This window comes from Nicotiana attenuata, unplaced genomic scaffold (assembly GCF_001879085.1).
Source record: "Nicotiana attenuata strain UT unplaced genomic scaffold, NIATTr2, whole genome shotgun sequence".
NCBI lineage: Eukaryota > Viridiplantae > Streptophyta > Magnoliopsida > Solanales > Solanaceae > Nicotiana > Nicotiana attenuata.
In genome coordinates, this window is record NW_017670250.1 from 1,606,848 (window position 1) to 1,628,081 (window position 21,234).

A 21,234-nucleotide genomic window follows, 5' to 3' on the forward strand; every position below is an offset into this window, starting at 1 on the left:
AAAAAGTGGAGATGTATGAAGAGATACGGAGGCGAGAAATGGAGTTCCTATTTGCTGACCCTGCACCAGTTAACAAGATGCTGGTTCGTGAATTTTATGCCAACTGCCCATTGAACTTGGGTAGGGAGGTGATTGTTCGGGGTATGGTGGTCAGTGCTCAAATTCAAACAATTCGCCGGGTGTTGCGGCTGCCTCCGTTCACCAGTGATGTCGATTATTACCATGACAGGCCCGGGGTGACATGGGAGGTCATGACGGATGTACTTTGCACAGGGGGGCAGCCCATATGGATACGTGACCAAATAACCCTCAACTCTAACTCCTTCACTCACCTGGCCAAGTGTTGGTTGACTGTTATCTGTAGCAGGTTCCTGCCTTCTAGCAATACCACGGACGTGAACTTCAATAGAGCACTGTTGACTTGGTGCTTTGTGACAGGGAAGGATTTTGATGCGGCACGGGTAATTGGAGATGAAATGGTCTTACGGGGCCCGCTGCTGACAAAGGGCTTCTATTTCCCTTCCTTGGTGACCACATTGTGCTTGATGAGAAACACCCCTACCAACCCTGCTGATGGCGATTTGCCTCCCAAAGCAGCTTTCAAAGCTTCTAGCATCAGAGTGGGAAGGGGCACCCGCACTACAATTGAGATTGATGATGAGGAGGATGATCCGGTCCCTGTTGCCCCGTCCAGGAGGTCTGTTGACAGTGCCGGGCCCTCTCGGCGCCCCCATTCTGGAGCAGACCTATCACGCTCACAGTCCTCCCGGCCTATGCTTCGCTCCTTGGAGGAAGAGGTCGCGGATCTCCGCACCTTGGTGGATGGTCTACACACACGGATGGACGCCATGTCACAGAGGCAGGCTAGATCGGAGAGCCGGTTTATGGCTTGGCTACGCGCATTGGGGAGGGCCTGCCATGTAGACCCCAGTACCGTCTGCGACTCGGATTGAGTCTCAGGGAAGTCTTCTCACCCTTCTGCTCTTTACTTTATTGATATGACATGGGGACATGCCATGATTTTAAGTGTGGGGTGGGAGACTTACTCTAACTGTGTATTGAAATGTATATAGTTGTTGTTATGATGTAGCAGTAGATGTGGTGTACATATGTGAGTAAGTTATATTAGGAGTAGCTGACTTGGCCCAACGACGGACACTTGTTGACGAGTCTCTTGAGGGTCAAAGTCAGATATATATAAAAAAAAAAAAAACTTGTAGAGGACTCTTCCTGATGACGGACTATGTGGACAGTACTCTTGAGGGAAGTAGTCCATTTAGATTTTTTTTTTAGTTTATTTTCTTCTTTTAGGTAGTGTAGTACCTCCCCCTTGGTTTTTCTTTTGACCACGGTTCTTTTCCAAGGGTTTTTCTTGAACCGGGTTAGGTAGATTTTTCTTTTATAGTTTTAGGATTAAATGGGTGAAGGTCAGAATGTAACCCCAAATGTGCACACTTGCAAAGAAAACGAACTAAGGGTGTAAGGTTTAAGCTTGTTTGTGGACTCATAATATATGCCTTAATTTTGCACATCTTGTCTGGCTTGAACACTCGTATGATTGTGTTGATGAACTGATTTGGAATGAGTTACATGCTAAGTGTGTGTGAGTTGTTACTTGCATCCTATGCCTGCATATGATACCTAGAACTTGCCCTGTGTGTTTGCAAAGCGAAATAGAAGTCGTTTCGTCTTAGAGATGATTGAGGCATTTCTTTGTGCAACCCTTTATACTTGAGAATCCACCTGTGCATATTACCATAGTTAACCCCTTTGAGCCTGAAGCATGTTCTTTGATAACCCTATAATAATCTAAATCGTTGTGTTTGAATAAGCTCATTGTTTGAACCCTTACCTCCTAGAAGCACTTAATCACTAAAGAATATACAAAAGACAAAGTGTGGGGTGGGAGAGAGTTAGTAAAAAAAAAAGGGGAATCAAGAATGAAGGTTCTGATGTGTGAACTGGCAGTATACAATAAATCTGAAAAAAAAGGAAAAAAAAAGAAGAAGCCAGTTGTATCTAAAGAAAAATGGGGGCCACAAGTGAAACAAAATGTGGAATAATGATTGGGTTGAACATGAAGGTGAAATAAAAGGAAGTGTGTATTAAAAGTGCTTAGGGAGGTTACTCACTATATCCAAATATATCCTACCCGTCCCTTAGCCTACATTACAACCTATAAATACCTCTTGATCTTTGACTGAATGGCTCGATTAGTGGAGTATTACACTAGGGGCAAGCTTATGGTGTGTCTGTGTGGCATGTGAATGCTCTTTGCTGAGAGTGAGTTAATTCTTTATATATATGGTTCACTGTTGTTGAATTTTATGAGTGTGGAACTTCTCTCAAATTTTGTTTATGTGAGGGCATGTGACTCAGAAAGAAAAAGGGAGTCTTCACTTCTGTTAGAGTAACTAGAGTTAGCACAAGTGTGTCTTGGCATGAGAGTCTGCATCTAAGATATGATTGTGCACCGCTTAGGCCAACCTTTGATAATAGCAGGTGTGACATAAATTGGGGCAATGCATTGAGCAGTTAGGCCTAGAAGTGTGGTTTAGTTGCTCGAGGACGAGCAAAGATTTAAGTGTGGGGTGTTGATAATAGGTGAATTTGACTATAATCACACCTTAAATAATCACCTTCTTGTGTAGTTTTAATGCTAAAAGTGATGACAAAATGCTCTTATTAGTGCTTTTCATGATTTGTAGGTGATATATGTAGAAGGAAGGCTAAGGAGCAGTTTTGGAGTCAAAAGTGATGAAAAAGAGGCCAACTGTGGAATTTCCCAAGTGACCCGTGCAAAACAGGCCGAAGAATCAGAGAACTGGATCCACCGCGACCGCGGCAGAACCGTGGTGGGAAGCAGCTGCAGAAGATTGAGATTCCGCGAGGGTGTTTGGCCGCGGTTCTACCGCGACCGCGGCAGAACCGCGGCAGGCGCAGTAAACTTCAGGGACCAAAGTGTCAATTACGAGATTTTTAGACCTAAACCCTATTTAAAACATTAGACTTCACCCAAGAGAGGCATGTATTGTTTTTTTAGGTTTCTTAGCAAGGAAAACCATTGTGAGAAAATACTCTAAACATCTTTCTTCTTTTCTTTTGATTTTATGATGAATTCAATCTTAGTTTATTTTCTCATAGCCATGAGTAGCTAAATTCCTTGTCTAAGGCTTTGATTGAACCTATTGGGTGATGAATTTCTTGTTTATGTGAATACAAATTGCTAGTTTAATCTTTATTTGTTCAACTTCGTGTTCGTTGTAGTTAATTGACAGGATCCTCAATTAGCTGTGCCTATTTAGTGTGCATAACTTGGAAAAGAGTGCATATTTAGGGTATTGTTGAACAACACCACTCCTAGATTATTAGAGGAATCTATAATTGCGGGTTTAAAGGCGGGATTAGGAATAACGAAGCCTTGGGTGCAATCTAGAGTGAATTGTGCTAAATGAAGTAAGCTAGTGTAGCTCGGGAGAGTGCAATAGTAGATTACTGTAATTACTCGGGAGAGATTTGCGGTAAGATTAGCGTTCATGATTGATAGAGATGTGTGGGTAAATTTATATGAGCATAAACAGAAGGGATTCCATCAATAGGGGAAATCATTGCCTTAGCTTTTTCTCATAATTGTTTACAACCCTTTTAATTTAGTTAGAGCCATTTAGTTACTTGCAAGCTAGTAAAGAACACTCAACTGAGAATTTGAATATTTGAGAAGCTGGTTCTGAAGACTTAGTGGGTCTGAAGATAGCGGTTGATAGGTTAACTCTCTGTGGATTCGACCCTGGGCGTAATACTCGGGTTATATTTGCAACGTCCGCAGAGTTCTTTTTATAAGGCATAGTTGGGCGTGATCATTGGATAATTAAGCTGCAAAAGTTTGGTGATATAAAGGGTAAAAGGTTGATGTCTCAAAGATTAATCTTGGTTGTATGGGTACTTTTTTACTGATCCAATACTTTTAACCTGCTAAAACATCAAGGAACAGGTTTCTCTTGATTTCCAGCCAAAAGTTTGAGTTACTGTGCGGTTGGAAAGCGTTGACTTTTCTACTTTGAATCGGAAAATCAATACTTGGAAAAAAGAAACTTTTCATACTTGTCGTCTTAAAAGCTTAAAGGGTATAAGCTTTATGGGACCATGATATTTGTTTGATTATAAAAGCTTCTTATTAATGCTAAAATGGACAAAGTAAAGAGTTTTTTAATTATTTTCAATTATAGAAATGTGTCATTCTTTTTAGAACAGACTAATAAGGAAAGTATGTCATCTAAATTAAAACAAAGGGAGTACTATTTATTATTGGATTTAAGCTATAGTCAACCCTCTCTATAACAGCCTCGTTTGTTCCTATATTTTTTTGTTTTTATAGTGAATGGCTGTTATACACCTATAACAACATTTAACGTTTAAATATTTTCTGGCTGTTATAGATAATAAATATCCAAAAATCAATTGTCTTTCCTTTTTTAATGTTACGTATAAAAGATAAGAAAATTATTCAAATTTAAAATCTCAAAAGATATATATATTTCACTAGTTAAAATATTGAAGAAAGCTAATACATTATTGATAAATTCATAACTAAACGTATAAAGATTTAAACTCTAAGGAAGATATTTTAAAGCTACCTAGAAAAATAAATTCTTTCAAGATTGATGGAAGAACTTTATAATTTTAGCTTGTTTTGTTGATTTACTCTCTTACTAGCGATATAACGCTTGAATTGGGGAACACTCGTGTCCAAATTTTCAGCAAAAAGGTATCCAATAGCTTTCCCTTGAAGACAATCTAATAGCTTAGCAGTTTAAATTTTCTATCTAAATATGTTTTTTTGGAATTTGTCCAATGGAAAAGATACCATGTGAAAATCTTCAAATCTTATATCTTATGCAAGACAGAAACTTTGTGTAATGAAAAATATTGTGTGCATATTTTTAAAGCTATTATTAATAATCTTAATGATTCTATATGGTTGTTATAGAAGGGTAATTTTACAAAGAGCGTTCTGCTATAAATATGGTTGTTACTGTTATAGGTAAAAAGCTATTATAGAGAGGTAAAATATAACTTTAAGAATCGGCTCTGAGAAAATGGCTTTTATTGTGAATGACTATAATATAGGAATACCAATTAATGCTTATCATAGATATTTACTTGTAATTACTTTGTTAAGATATTTTCTACACCGTCAATATATAGACCTTAAACTCTTTATTATTTTATTGGATACATAAATTATTGGAGCATTGTGACCTCTGAGAAGGATATGTAAATGGCTATGGGAAACAATCTAGAAATTTTAAAGCTACTACTATATTCACTTCTAGTCGAATCTGTGATCTTATCCATTTCATGAGCAACTTCTTCTCGAAAAGTATATTTCACCCTTTTTAGTTGTCTTTAACAGTCATTATACTTCTTTTACGAATGTGGTCATTCTCTCCTTTATGTTTTGAAGAGTTATGTGATTGCTTTTCTTCAGTAGTTAGCTATGTGCATGCACTTGCTGTTAAAAGTAATATTACTTTTTTTAAATTTAATCCACTCAACCATGCTTTCACCTCCCGTGGTTTTGGGGGGGTTGTTTATTAATCAAAAAGGATAACCCCCAATACAAAAGTGAAAACCAAACAAGGAAGAAGGCTTCAGCTATGTTGTTAGTACAGTATATAGCATAGAAACTGAAAAGGCCATGAGATCATGTTGCCTAAGTGATTTCTTAGAAATACTCCAGCGCCATCGCTTTACATAATTTATTTGTGGCTTATTCCAGTAGACTGGATTAAAAATGATCCTTCGCTTAAAACCTCACATAGGTCCTTCCAACTAGTGTTCAAGTTGACTTAAGGGAATGGTGATCAATGTCAATGATAGCTTTCCAAATAGATATTTAGAGGCATCTACTTTTCCAGATAGTCTTTTAAGTGATTTCCAGCTTGATACCATTGTCCTGGTAAAGTAAGACCGTATTCTGGTAGCATACTGGTGTTCCATGAAAACATGCTTTTGTAGGCTCAATCTTGGCAGCAGACCAACAAGTGCATTTGGACACAATTTTCTTTCTAAATCTAGAATAATCTCATCAAGTGGAATTTTCCTCTTCAATACTCTCTAGTTTAGGAATTAGAAGGTTCTCCCTTGTGCCATATATTAGAGAAGTTAAATTATGTGTTTGTTACATTGTGCTTCTTTCACGCAAAAACCATCACGCACATTGGTTTTCTACTGATTCTGTTTAACATGATCTATCTCTTGTAAATGATGAAGCAAAATGTGTCTTATTTGGGCCAGTAGCTAAAGAAAAGTCATTGCTTTCTCTTGAACAAGGGAAGGGCATAACCTCAGGTTTCCGTGTATCTGTGATTTGATGAGCCTGATTCATGACAATTACACCATTTCTTGTGATATCTTTACTTTCTAATAACAGATAGTATGTTGTGACCTAAAAATCAGGGCATGACGGATAATCAGGTAATACATACAATGGCATAGCCCTGTTTTATAACAAGTTTGAAAACATGGGTTTCTTGGATAGTTATTTCTGTTTTTAGTTTGTTGTTGTAAGCGCCATTTAAAATTTACAAAGAAAATTCGAGGTTAATGTGACGAATGAAGATAAATAAATTATCACGTGCACCGCTAAATAGACCTATATCAGCCACTGATTCTGCAGTTAGGCTGGTCATATTGGCATGGAGCTTACCTAACTAAGTTAATACAACGCGAACCTCATTTACCTCATGCAGGTAAGCAGTGGAGAGAGACAAAAATACGAAAAATAACAGACAAGGTCTTTGACCATTTCAAAAATGAATCAGGTAGAGCAAATCTGAAGTTTGAAGACCTTTATATTGCTGTGTTACTTGTCTACAAGTAAGATTTCTCTGCTCCTCACGTACCTTCTATAGAACATTATAGAGGTTTGTTAATTGTTTATAACTTGGAAGGTGGTACAATTAGAATTTTTTTATCACTTATGTTATTTCAGTGATATTAATAAACGTTTGCCCGGACCTCATTTTCATCCTCCTACAAAAGATGAAGTTAGAACCCTGATGCAGGTATGTCTCAGTCAGCTGACCGATTGCTAGTCCATTCTTCTACATCTGATGTTCATGATTTGATTGTGATACGCCTAAACTATTCTAATAACACTACTTTCCTTTGAAGTATTGCTGTAATAATGGATATTAGTTCTAAAAAGGATTCATTCAATATTCCATCTTAGAGAAATAGTATTTACTTTGAGCCTTTATAAAACATCATCTAGCTTTGTTAAATTTCAATGTAAATTTTGAAAAAAAAGATATCCCATTAAAAATGGTTCAACTCCTATATTGATGAGAGATGGGATTGTACTTTAAAAGTAACTGATAATCCATTTTTTTCTTCTCCAGATTGAACTATTCTCTGGGATGTTGATACTTAAATCATTCTAAATGCATAATAATTGATTTTTTCGGGACCCAGGGTATTCAGCACAACACTAATCCAGAAAGGGGAAATCTTTTCTCCAGTTTACCTTCCATTTTCCCAAAGAAAATGTGTCTCTATTTTAATCTTGTTTGAAGGGGGTCTGCTTTTGAGTTTCTACTGATTCAGTTATGTAGTTCTTGTTGGACATATCTTCAATAATTCTCAAAAGTGACCATTGAAAACTTGTGTGTTATGTAGTTCCAACCAGAGCAGTTTTAAGTCTACATTTTCTCAGAGAAAATGTGGAATATAATTCAAAATTTCCCATCAGAAACTTGGTCATTGTGTCTGACCCTCTTCATGAAAAATTAGGTATACTGAGAGTAGTGTATATCTATCCCACCAGTAAATTATCACAGATATAAAGCCCAAAGAATTTCGTTGAAGGAGATCTCACCAACCCGTCCTTGCTGTTTTCTTGTTTTCTTCCCTTTCATTAAGTAACTTCTTTTTTTTAACCCGTTGCGTTGTCCAGTACTTGTTTAGGGACCCGGACTAATCCGAAAAATTGTGTGGGGTAACCACTTTTTAAAGTGATATTTACTTTTTATCCAGCATTTTTAATGTTTAGCAATAGTAGCCACTAGTCTATTAAAATTAATATGAAAAGACTGTGTTACCCTTTCTTAGGAGAAGAACTGTATTCAATGAGAATGGAATGCTTTCAGAAATACAACGGGAATGAACTTTGCTCAAGTTCTGGCGCCACTATTGGCCAATACATTTGCACCTGTGTTTATAATTGTACTTGATCAATTCCCTTTTGATGTAACTCTGATTCAAACATATACTTGGCTTACGAATGAATATCAATGTTAGAACGTTGTTCTTTATTTATTATAAGAATATTTCGTTCCTTTCTGGCATTTAACCTTTTACTTTTTTTGTTTAACCATCAGTCATTTGAAGTCTACTGATTTCGAACTCGCCTTATGTAAGCTTACTAAGGAATAAACATGTATTATAAATCTGAGAGTAATCAAAAAGAATTTTGGTTTCATTCTCTAGAAAACAAATCGTCATCACTTGTATTTTTATTAGACTAGTATGAAAAGGTTATGTAGATTTGTCTTATCAATATTGCATCCAAGTCGAATCTGACATCAATCTTATATGTAAATTGCAATTATTATTATTATTATTATTATTATTATTATTATTATTATTATTATTATTATTATTATTATTATTATTATTATTATTATCATTTTGTGAAAAGATACAAATAACATTTGGTTTTCTGCTACGTTATAGATCCTGTCATATAGTTATTTTCTCTTTTTATCTCTTTATTCGTTTTTTACTCTTTCTAGTAGTAAACCTCTCACTCTTTTTTACTTTAGTTTTTTTATCTTGATTTTTATTTTTGGTGTTTTTTTTTAATTTTAAAATTTAATTCTTTCCACTAAAATCTTTCAGTCCAAAACATTGTCACATTTTTTGTCTTTTTCATTATTATTTTTCATCTTAAAATTTTATGTTATTTTCAGTAAGATTCTTCCGCAAAAACTGTTATCACTTTCTTTCACTTTTGTTTTTAGTTATTTTTCAAATAAATAACCGAGACTTAAAATTTGTATTGGAATACTGATCACGTCCAACTCTAGTCCTAAAAAGGATAAGCGGTCGCTGCAAATATAATCCGGTCTAAAAGTCCGGAGTCGAATCCCACAGAGAACTAAGGTTTCGCTGTAATTGTTCAATATCGCAAAGAAGACAAGTTTGAACAATTTCTAAATTACAAAAATTGAGATTTATATTTCTAACTAATTAACCAACAAATACTATAAAACGGTAAAATTATCAACTAACGAGACAAAGGTTTGGAGACTAAATTAAGGAGGTCTAGAGTTATGATTTCCCAATTGTTGATCTCATTAGTTGTATGTTTCTTATAGCTTTGACTTAGTTGCCTCTATCAATCATGAACTCTCCAGCTATCATAAATCTCTCTCAAGCAATTATGATAATTTACTAGACGCACTCTCTCAAGTTACGCTAGCTAGATTCACATTACAGTTCACTTAGATCGCACCTGAGGTATCGTTATCTCTAATCCAACCTCTAAACCCTCGGTTATGACTCTCGCCTATACTCCGGGAGTGATGTTGTTCAAACAACTACCTAAATATGCACTCTCTCTCAAGCAGATACATAATAAATAGGAACGACTAATTGAGGATCCTTTCAATTAACCAAAATCAAAACGTAGTTGAACAAATAGAGATTAACAACTAACTCAAAACTATATTAATATAACAACCAATTCATCCCCAAAAGGTTCCATCAAAACCCTAGAAAACGAATTAGCTATTCATAATAGTATGTAAAACTACAATACTAAAAATCATAACCAACAATAAAAAATAGGAAGAGGAAGGAAAAACTCGTAGAAGAATTCTCCGCCTTGCTCCCAATGTGTTCTTGCCTCCTTAGGTCGAATCTATGTCCAAAATATGTCCCCCTCTCTTCAAAATAGGTTTAGGACCCCTTTTATACAAGTTGGAATAGTGTAGGGCCGAAATATCCTTGTCCCGGACGAAATAGGACTTCTTTTTTACGCCTGGAGCGGCGCGGCTGCAGCCAAAACGCGGTAGGACCGCGGCCAGACAAGCTCTCTGATTTTCTGCCGCGGTCAGTTCCACGGTCGCGGTTTCGACCGCGTTTTTCACCATGTTCTGTTCAGAATTTGGAAAAACGTAAAACATAAAAGTTGTAGCCCTTTAAATTAGCTTTCCAACCATATATTGTGGAGCCCAAATGGAGTTCTGAGCAAAATGTTATGTGCATTTTACTAGACAGTGCGCAATATGCCTACTCGATTCTTTGTTTTGTTATTCTATCATCCATTGATCCCCGAATACGATCCCGGCTTAATTCCTTGGGCTTTTACTCGGACTTCAAAGCTCTAAATCACTTGAATTCATTCCATAACATCTATATAGCTCGGAATCACTCCTACAAGGCATAAAACACACCGTTAGTGCAAAACACTAGCGATTAAAGCGCAAACTCAACTAAAGTGCAGTAAATTAGAGTGTAATAATCGACTAAAATACGTAATTATAGCCTATCATCAAATACTTTCTACACAATTAGCAATCGATTATGATTAACGAGAGTTACCATGTTACTCTTTTTTTCTTTCTTTTTTTTCTTATATATATATATATATATATATATATATATATATATATATATTTGAATTTGCCCAAATCCTGATTTTAGATCAAATTTTGAAAAGATAGTTGCAGCATAAAGCCTTTGAAGTAAATCCTTTTTGTTTGGAATAGGGTATCTAATCCAGCGAAGTGCTTTGTTCAAAGGTTTATAATTGATGACTAATCGAGGGACACCTCGTTCTATTTCAGAGTTTTTATTGACGTAAAAGGCAGCACAACTCCAAGAGGATTTGCTTGGAGAGATGATGCGTTTTTCAAGAAGATCATTGATTTCTTTTTGACAATGAATGATTAGCTCGTGATTCATCTAAATAGGACAAGCTTTTGTGGGGATTGTTTTTTCATCAAAGTCTATATATATATATATATATATATATATATTTTCTAAGAAATTTTTCGTTCAAAACATCTGTCACTTTTCCCCCTTATAATTCTTATGTTTATCTTAGTTTTTTCAATTAATTGTTCCAGTAAAATTTCTCATGTTAAAATTTTATCACTTTATTTCACTTTTGGTTTTGTTTTTGTTTTTTCTAGATAAATAACTAGTCCTGAAATTAGTATTAGAATACTTTCTACACAATCATTAATCGATTAAGTTATCGATAGTTACGGTGTCACTCTTAAGGATTTTTTAAAATAAAACTTTGTCACTCTTTTTACATTTTATTGTTCTTTCTAGTTAAATCGGTGAATCTTAAAATTTGGTATACTATGCTAATTATAGTATACCAATATATAATATACTAAAAATATTAAGAGTACCATGATTCAACAGTAAATTGTTATACCAAGAATATTGGATATACCATTTTACGAACTCTAACAAAGTATACCATGATTTAACACTAATCATGGTATGTAAACGTACAGTATATCAAAGAATATTGAGAATACCATAATTTATCACTAATCATGGTATACCAAGATGTAGTATACCAAAAATATTTGATATACTATTTAACATACTCAAATAAAATATACCATGATTCAATAATAATCATGGTATACCAACTACAATTATGATACTAATTATGATATACTACACAATATACTAAGAATATTGTGGATACTATTTATCATACCAATAATCATAGTATACGATGATTCATGTATACTCAGTATACCAAAAATATTATGAATACTATTTAATATACTAGTAATTCATAGAATAACATGGTCCAACAAAATCATGGTATACTATATAGTATGACAAAAAATTAGGAATACCATTTAACATACTCAAAGAAAGTATACCATGATTCAATAGTAATCATGGTATTCTATATAAGTATATGTAACGACCCGATCGGTCGATTTGTGTAATATCGCGCCATTTCCCCTTTTTATGCTTTACACATGTGTGGTTATGATTTTATAACTTGCGTGGTCGGTTAGTTTCATTCCGGAAAGCTTTCAAGTTGATTTGGACCCTTGATTCTTGACTTAGAGGTTTAAATTAGAAAATATTGAACAAACTTTGACTTCTGTGAAAACAACCTCAAAATTGTGTTTTTATGGCTTCAATAGCTTCGTATCGTGATTTCAGACTTGCGTATGCCCGGAATTGATTTCAGAAATTCGTAGGTTGATTTTTATTGATTTGCCAAAATTTGGCAAATTGAAGTTGAAAAGTTTGACCATAGTTTGACTTTTAGCTATCGCAATCGAAATTGAATTTTGGAACTTAGAATAAGTCTGTCATAGTATTAAGAAATTGTCTGTAAAATTTAGTATCGTTTGGAGTTGATTTGATAGGATTCGGATGTTTAATTGTAACTTAAGAAATTCTTGAACTTTGAAATTCATGTGTCTTAGTGTTCGATTCGTAGTTTTAGATCTTACTTTTTTGTGTTTTGATCAGGCGAGCAAGTTCGTATGATATTTTTAGACTTGTCTGGCTGTTTAGTTTGGAGCCCCGAGGGCTCGAATGAGTTCCAGACATGTTTCGGAATGGTTACGGACTAAAATTAGACTATTGGTGCCGCTGGTGCTCATGTATCGCAATTGCGAGCACTAGTATCGCAATTGCGAATGTGACAGTGGGGGCTCTGATGTCATAATTCCGACTCCCCCTTCGCAATTGCGAAGACTGCCAGATTTCACCTTAGTTCGCAGCTGCGAACAATTCTTCGCTTTTGCGATGCCCTCCAGTTCACAATTACGAAGCCTCTATCGCAATTGCGATAAATGTTGAGGTTGTTAGGGTTTGCAAATGCGAGCCCTGGTCTGCAATTGAGAGGGTTCGCAAATGCGAACCCTGTGCCGCAAATGCGATATCTACAACTGGTTAAAGGGCTGGGAGACGGGATTTTTAAATTCATTTTCTCATTTTTGAACCCTAGACTAGGTAGGAGACAATTTGGAGAGGAGATTTTCACCTACAAACCTTGGGCAATTGATTGTAATCTATTTCTAATCATATTCCATCAACATATATTAGATTTTAACATCAAAATCATGTGAATCAAAGTGAAAAATTGTGAAACTTTGTTATATTTTTGAAAAATAAGAAATTGAGGTCTGCGAGTCAATTTGGACTCGAATTTTGAAACTAATCACCTATATGAACACATAGGGTCATGGGTAGACGGAATCTACCATTGGACCCGGGTTTTGACGGGCGGGTCCTGGGTTGACTTTTTTGAAAAATTATAAAGATCTTAGCTTTATCTATTGCAATTGAATTCCCTAGCATTGTTTGATAATATTAAGTCAATTTTGGTTAGATTTGAGCAGTGTGGAGGAAGAATTTAAGGGAAAAGTTATTTCCGAGTGTTGATTAGGCCTAGTTGAGATAAGTGTCTTGCCTAACTTTTTGTGGGGGTACTACCCCCTTAGGATTGGTATTATTTGATTCAATTGTGCTAAGTAAAATCTGTGTATGCAAGGTGGCGAGTGGGTACACGGGTTAGGATACTTAGACTATTTCCACGCTTTAATTAAAATGCCATCTCATGTTCTAAATTCTCCTAGTCAATCCATTCTACTTGTGTTAGTCTATCCTTACATGCCTTAAATGATTTCGTTAACACTTGTTCTACCTCCTAATTGTTAAATTGCTCTCATGCTTTAGTTGAACTTGTTGCCTCTTTATTGTTACATACTATCTCTTCGTTGTTGATTATCAGTATCTGAAGTCATTATGCATGTTATTTCTCTCATTGTTGATTATCATTAATTGAAGTTATTGTTCATGTTACCTCTTTCATTGTTGGTTTCCATTATTTGAAGTTATTATTCATGTTATCTCTATCTTTGTTGATTTCCAAGCTCCTTCTCACTAAATCCTACTAGATTTCCCTTCGATTACCTTAGACTAATTCGGGAATTCTAGAGGGGTTTGAGAGAATTTTAGGAGAACTAATGTGGGTGAAATCTTCTAGAATCAGGGAGAAGAGGGCTGTACTGGCTTTGTATACTACACCATGCCTACGAAATTTTGCCGACTTTACATGCAAAATGGGTCGCCCCGCCCCAGTTGCAGCATCCGGTGGGACAACTGGCGTGAGCCAAATGAAATGTGTAATCCCATTCTGCCTTCACACGCGTTACTAGCCAATTGGCCGCGCTAGAAGCCAAGCTTACCAAGCTTTATTTTAGGTGTGGGGTGTAACAGATTTTGACATATATGCCTTCAAATCTTTTAAAGCTTGTTGACAATATCAGTCCATTCAAATTGATTTTATTTTTACAATAACAAGAAAAATTTAAAATACTTCTCTGAGGATTTGAATATGAATCTTCCCAGAGCTGCCACTCTTTCTGTTAACCTGTGTACTTCTTTTTTACCCGTGAGCACATCTGCTATTTCTTTGATTGCTTTAATCTGAGTCGGATTTACTTTGATTCCCCTATTAGAGATAAGAAAACCTAAAAATTTACCTGAGGCCACACTGAAGACGCATTTCTCCGGGTTCAACTTCATATTATACTTGCGGAGTATATCAAAAGTTTCATTAAAATGCCTGAGATGATCTTCTGCTTGTGCCGATCTCACAAGCATGTCATCGATGTTGACTTTCGTGGTCTTCCCCAAATTTTCTTGGAATATCTTGGTCACCAACCTCTGGTACGCAGCTTCAATATTCTTCAAATCAAAAGGCATGATTTTGTATCAATAAGTTCCCCTATCTATAATAAAAGAAGTTTTTTCCTCGTCTAGGGGATCCATTTTTATTTGATTATATCCAATATAAGCATCTAAAAAATTTAAAATTTCATGACCAGCGATAGAATCAATTAGTTGACCAATTAGCGGTAAAAGGAATGAATCGTTGGGCATGCTTTATTCAGATCAGTATAATTTACGCATACATACTATTTTCTATTTTTTTGGCACTACAACAGTATTAGCTAACTAGTCAGGATACTTTACCTCTCTAATTGAACCAATTTTCAGAAGGTTTTGCACATCCTCTTGAATTACCTTATTTTTGAATGCTCCTTGCTTTTGCTTCTTTTTCTTCATCGGGGGATGTAATGGATCTCTATTTAACTTATGAGTCATTACCTTCAGTGGGATACCTATCATATTTGAGTGCAACCAGGCAAAACAATCAACGTTAGTGCGTAAAAACTCAATTAACTTACCTTTCAATTCTGGGCTTAAGTTTGTCCCAACATAGACTTTTCTGTCGGGCCAGTGATCGAATAATACAACAGCTTCGACTTTTTCTGTAGTCATTTTAATCGTCGCGTTCTCCTCCGATTCGTGGATCACATCGGGCATCAAATCTATATCTGCTCATTCTTTGCATTTTCAGTTGAGGTGTAAAATAAATTTTCCTCAGCTGAACACTGTAATTACTATTTTTCATCGTCGTGTTTAGATGTTCCGCTTTCCACAGAACCTGTGCTGGTTTTTCGTGCCGTCTGCTGATCTCTCCTAATTTGATGAATTCTCCATTGTGATGGAAATTTGATAACCTGATGTAATATTGATGGCACTACGCCCATGTCATGGATCCATAGCCTTCCTAATATTATGTTATAAGCCATGTCTGCATTCACCACTTGAATTTGGTGTCCTTCACGACACCCTCGGCGAATGTTGATAATATAATTTCTTCCTTTGTTATAACACTTGAATTGTCGAACCCAGACGAAGATCGAGCCTTGGGTATTACATGATCTTCCATCTCATTCACCACTCTTAATAATATGATACTCATAGAGCTACTGGATCAATCAAAACTCGCTTGACGTTAGTATCATGAACAAGTAAAGATATTACCAACGCATCATTATGAGGGATGAACAAGCCATCCGCATCCTCATCGCCAAATGTTATGTTGTCTCCTTCCAAGACTTGTCGAATCCGTTTTCCGTTGGTCACTGAGATATTGGTTGTTCTTTTTTCCGGCGTGTATGTAACTCCATTGACCTCCTCACCTCCGGTTATAACATTCACCATCCTTTTTGGCGAAGGTTGCTTTGGTGGTTCTTGCCTATTTTTCATATAAGAATGGTTTTCTTTCTCTCTAAATAGATCAGTAAGGTAACATTTTTCAGTAAATAAGCAACTTCTGCTTGTAGGAGCTTGCAATTTACTGTTCTGTGACCATGATCATTATGGAATTAACACCAAAATTTCTAACTTCTTTTGCTGGGATCCGATCTCATCTCTTTTGTCCATCGCACCTTATTACCCATAACTCTTAACCTAGCTACTAACTCGTAAGTACTGACATTGGAATTGTAATCTCCTTTTTTTGATCGGAAATTTTGATCGTTGCTCCTTGCTTTATCCTGTTCCTTTCCAAATCGAGAAGAAGAACCTGCCTCCTTCTGCCTTGATTTCTGGTCAATATGTGTCTATTCTGGTTTTGACCTAAGATCTTGTCCCGCAGGTCCCATGTAATGCTCGTACCTATTTTTTTCAGATCTCCTTTCTGATTCCGAGCGCCTAGGTCCAAACCTCTCCTCCACTTTTGGTTGGGACACCGTATTTTTTTTCTATTCGTAACTTTGTACCGTATATGTTATAAACATCATTCCAAGTAGTTGCAGGAAATTCCCGTAAGCTTTCCTTTAACCTTCTCATGGCTTATGAACATCTCTCATTCAAGTTGCTTGCAAATGCCATTGCTGCCTAATTATCACGTACACGAGGTAACATCATTCTTTCCTGTTGGATTCAATCCACGAATTCTCTGAGCAATTCCATACTCCTTTGCTTTACCTTAAATATAGCTTCCACTCTTTTCTCTATTTTTTTGAGCTACCGAATGTGCTTTTATGAAAAATCTGCTAGCTCAGCAAAAGAGCCAATTATATTTTCAGGTAAGAGAGAATACCATGTTAGTGCCCCCTTCGTAAGGGTTTCACCAACACTGATTCGATTTCTTGCTTGGTTAAATCTTTTCCCTTGATTCCTATAGTAAATGCAGTGACATGATCTCGTAGGTCAGTAGTCCCATCATACTTGGGAATATCGGGCATCTTGATCTTTTTCGGTATTGTTAAGGGTGCTGCACTTGGCTTCCATGATTGTTGTGAATACTTGTCAATATCCACTCCTTTAATCATAGCGGTCCCGGTAGGTGTTCTATCCGCTCGTTTTGTTCCTTGAGCTGTTTCTGTAAGGTCAATACTAGTTTTTGAAAATTAAAATTATTTTGTGTACCTCATCTTGCGGCTCTAGAAGTATTTGGTATTTTCCTACTTCCCGTGTTTTCGAGTCTTGAATGAGGGTTTCCCCAGTTGTTTTAACTGGAGGTGGAGCCGCCTGAACAGCACTCGGTAAACCATTTGCAAAATCAGGCAAAGCTTCACTAATCTTCTGCGTGTTAAATTGCTTGAGGTTATCTTGCTCCTTTGATTGTTCCTCATGTTGTTGTCCAGCATTACGATTAGTAGATCTGACAGATGAATATTCTCGTAAACGTTGTGTGCGAGTGTGTGGTGTGGATGTGTTCTTTCTTGTTGTCCATCCTCAACCTGAACAATTTCATTAGTGCCAGACATAATTTGTTACTTAAGATATAATATGTAAATAAAAAGTGAAAAGATTACTAGATTTTTCGATAGCGGAACTAATTTGTTTAACTAAAAATAATTTTTGCTGTTAAAGCAAATAATAAATTCAGGTTTCTAATAACCAATTTTACTCCACATTTTCTAATATAGACGAATAACAAAATAATAAAAATAAAATATTGAGAGAATAAGAAAAAAAAAATCTTATTGGTAATCACAATTTCCTTCCAAGAAGAGAGAACAAGATTCTTCAAATAACAAAGCATAAAATAAGTGATTGATTGTATAATTTCGTGAATTACTTGATGATCGTACAAAATATGGTAAAAGGAATTTATATAAGGGTAAAATAAGTATCTACTTTACCGTACTTAATTCTCGCCCGTTATTAATATTTATTACTTTGATTGTCCGTTACTTGGGTAATTTGTAGCTATTATGGTAATAACAGTCAATCGCATACAATCACGGATTATGTCGATTTCTTTCCATACTCATGGCTATTAATGAATCTTCCTTCTTTGTGGTATTTAATTATCCATCCCGCACCTATCTCTTCCTTTCTAGCTGTCAGGTACGGTATCTTTGTAAAGCGATCTCGTGGGCGTTTTACTCATGCTTTCCCTAACCGTCATTCCTTTTTATCACTTTGACTCTTATGCCACCCGTCAACATATCATTAACCCATGTGACGAGTTTATTTTTATGCTAACACACAAACACCAAAACAAGATAAAAATAACTTAGAAGCTTATTTGACCACCTTAAAAGCCCATTCAAACACCCTCTAAATCAAATTAAATAGGGGTATTATCACTTTTAGCCCGCGCCAGAAATTATTTAAATTTGGTAACTTAAAAAGTGTATAAAATTTGTATACTTTTTGTATATAACATACATAATGTATATATATACAAAAAAATATATAAATTTTATACATTTTTCGCCTATTATTTTTACAGCAGCTATACCGTTTCATTTTCCCAATTAAATAAGTTAAAATTTATTCGAAATTTATAATTCTGAAATAGCTCAACATAGGAGTAAAATAAAATAAAAATGAAGACAATAGATAATAATATATCAGCATTATCGTGGTTCTCCTTTCCATCTGCAAATAAGAATAAGAAGAGAATAATACAAAGAAAAGATAAATCAGAATAAGGTTAAAATAACGTAGAGCCGTCAATATGGGCTTGGGCCAGCCCAGCCCAGCCCGTGATTTAGCAGTACCGGGCTAGAATTTTTGAAACCCATTTAGAAACGAGGTTTTTAAGCCCGGCCCAAGTAAGCTCGTAGCCCGTAGCCCGTAGCCCGTGAGGCTTGATTGAGGTTGGCTTGGGCCGGCCCGTGGGCCTAATAAAAATATGTATTTGAAATATATAAAATATAAAAATTATACGACACAAAAAATATCAAGAAGAGTATCCAAGCTTAAATTTATTAAGCTCATCATATTAGAAGATTAAAGTCTTAAAACAGTAATTAGTTTTAAAAATTTAATTATTCTTAATATTCAACTAATTAATATTTTGGACGAATTGTAGATGTAGATGAAAGTGAAGATATTAAGACAACCTTCTCACACGCGGATTCAAATGTATTTGATGAAGACGATGTGTTTGGATATCTCGTAAGCATCATGGACGTTCTCTTGAATAGTTTATTTTGAGTTTTGACTTTTAGTGAATGAAATATTAGTCTTGTCTTTTACTTTTTTTAATGTTTATCATATATTGGAACAATATAAAAAGTTATTAAGTTTTGTGAAATTTTTCCAATAAGATTTTTTTAACTTTTAAATATTTACCTTTTTAGGTTAGAATTGAAAAAAATAATATAAAATTATATTTTAAAAAGTGATGGGCTGGCCCGTGGGGGCCCGCAGCCCACATAGGGCTGGGGTGGGCTCACCATTATAAGGCTCATCAAAATGGTGGACTAGTCCAGCGCAGCCCGTCAATTGCTACAGCTCATCGTGGGCAGCCCCGCCCATATTGACAGCTCTAAAATAGCGTAAGATTCGAACACAACCAATTTAGAATATTACTTGGAATATATAAGAGGATGGTAAAATTATAGAATAGTACTAAATCACATGTACAACCATGCTAAACGTTCTCTTATACATTAGGCGTAGGAGGGCCAAATTTAGCAAATGAAAATATAACATGCTCGGCTTGTTTAGAGTTTATTCCTTTAACCGATCTAAATTTAGTAAACTCGTCAATGTGACAAAAAACCAATTCTTCTCCTTTAGGACAGATTAGCGTAGCATATTAAATTGCCGTTAAGTTAAGACATGCATGATTTCTTCTTCCTTTTGCATGTAAATATCAAATGCAACGACTTTACCATCTGATTCTCATAAACAACCTTCCACCTTTAGCGCTCTTCTTGATTTCTCTTCTGCATTACATCCAGTTATTTTTTCTTGCATCTCAACCCAAAAGACGGCAACAAAAAAATATATACTCAAAGAACGAGATCGTGTTTTCATAAATTCCATCGGAGAAGAAGGAGGGGGAGGAAAAATCTGAATCAACATAAAAGAGAAGGAAAAAATTGGAAGAAGAAAAGAGGTGTTTGTAGAGACAAAAAGGAGTAATCTTTATACATTGGTAGAATTGGGTAAAGTTCTTTTATGCACTTCTCACAAATCCGAATGATTATCCTTGCTCATTCCCTAAATATCATCAGATACTGTTAATTTTCCCGCTATTAGTATAATGGTCACCTGTAACCCGCGCCTCTCGTTCTAGATGCTAATTCCTTTGACATAACTGCGAAAGGCGAATTGAAGAAGAAGAACAATAATGAATGAGAGGGAGGGGGATCTGAGGGTTCCTCTAATCTCTTTCATGTTATGTATTTGTGTACTTATTGGTGGGATTTTCCTTTTTCTTTACCTCTTTGTGCCAAATTTATCTCAACCTTGGTTTCCTGCAATAGCTCTAATCTTGATTGGATTTCCATGGCTACTTTGGCTCTTTACTTACATGTATACATGCATAAAAAGATGTTGTGGCTTTAGCAGCACCGATAATCGCCAGGTTTCTAGAAGGGCATCCAGGGCGCCCACAATGGCAAATTCTGGTATGGCCAGAAATGTTTCATTGGCAAATTCTCAGCACAATAATAGTGATGGAAAAAGTGTACAATTTGGTGCTGCATCTATTAACTCCTCTCATGGAAGCAAAGATGGTGGTGCATCAATCAGCTCTTCACAAGAAATTGAGATGCCTTTAACATCATCAGCTCCTTCTTGATGAAATGTATATCGGGTATTTTTCTTGTTCTGGAAATTTTGATCTATACTTCTGAAATAAGGGTTTTAAATTTAACAGCTATTGAAGTTTTAGTTGTTTTCCACATACATATTTATATTTGTGTCAAAATTATTGGATTCAGTTAAACCCATTGTGTAAAGACTCCATTCATCTGTTATTTTTTTATACTAACACTTTTTTGCAAATCTGATTGATCTTTTATCGTTAAATCATTAATTACTCATTTTCTATACCAAGAGAAGATATATATATATATATATATATATATATATATATATATATATATATATATATATATA

The 21,234-nt window shown here is 35.4% G+C and overlaps 1 protein-coding gene and 1 long non-coding RNA gene across 2 annotated transcripts in view; one reads left to right on the forward strand and one right to left on the reverse strand.

Annotated features, from left to right (window-relative positions):
- Window positions 1-14,355: 14,355 nt before the first annotated feature.
- On the reverse strand, window positions 14,356-15,665 carry LOC109236671. Its single transcript, XM_019402866.1, has 4 exons — window positions 15,518-15,665; window positions 15,258-15,407; window positions 15,043-15,191; window positions 14,356-14,754 (listed from the first exon to the last, which is right to left on the reverse strand). The coding sequence occupies exons 1-4, from the start codon at window positions 15,663-15,665 to the stop codon at window positions 14,356-14,358; spliced, it is 846 nt and encodes a 281-aa protein (XP_019258411.1).
- Window positions 15,666-19,868: 4,203 nt separating this feature from the next.
- Window positions 19,869-21,234, forward strand: part of LOC109236675 — a 1,804-nt gene continuing 438 nt past the window's right edge. The window contains exon 1 of the long non-coding RNA XR_002069528.1: window positions 19,869-20,929. This is a non-coding gene — a long non-coding RNA (uncharacterized LOC109236675). The remainder of the gene's footprint in view (window positions 20,930-21,234) is intronic.

Bases quoted from the DNA above. Each gene is read 5' to 3' on its own strand.
- LOC109236671 (XM_019402866.1), bottom strand. From the start codon at position 15,665: ATGGCTTATAACATAATATTAGGAAGGCTATGGATCCATGACATGGGC. The intron at 15,192-15,257 runs GTAAGTTAATTG...CAAATATGATAG, and splicing joins CTTAAGCCCAGAATTGAAAG to GTATCCCACTGAAGGTAATG. The intron at 14,755-15,042 runs GTAAAGTATCCT...TTTGATTTGAAG, and splicing joins AAATTGGTTCAATTAGAGAG to AATATTGAAGCTGCGTACCA.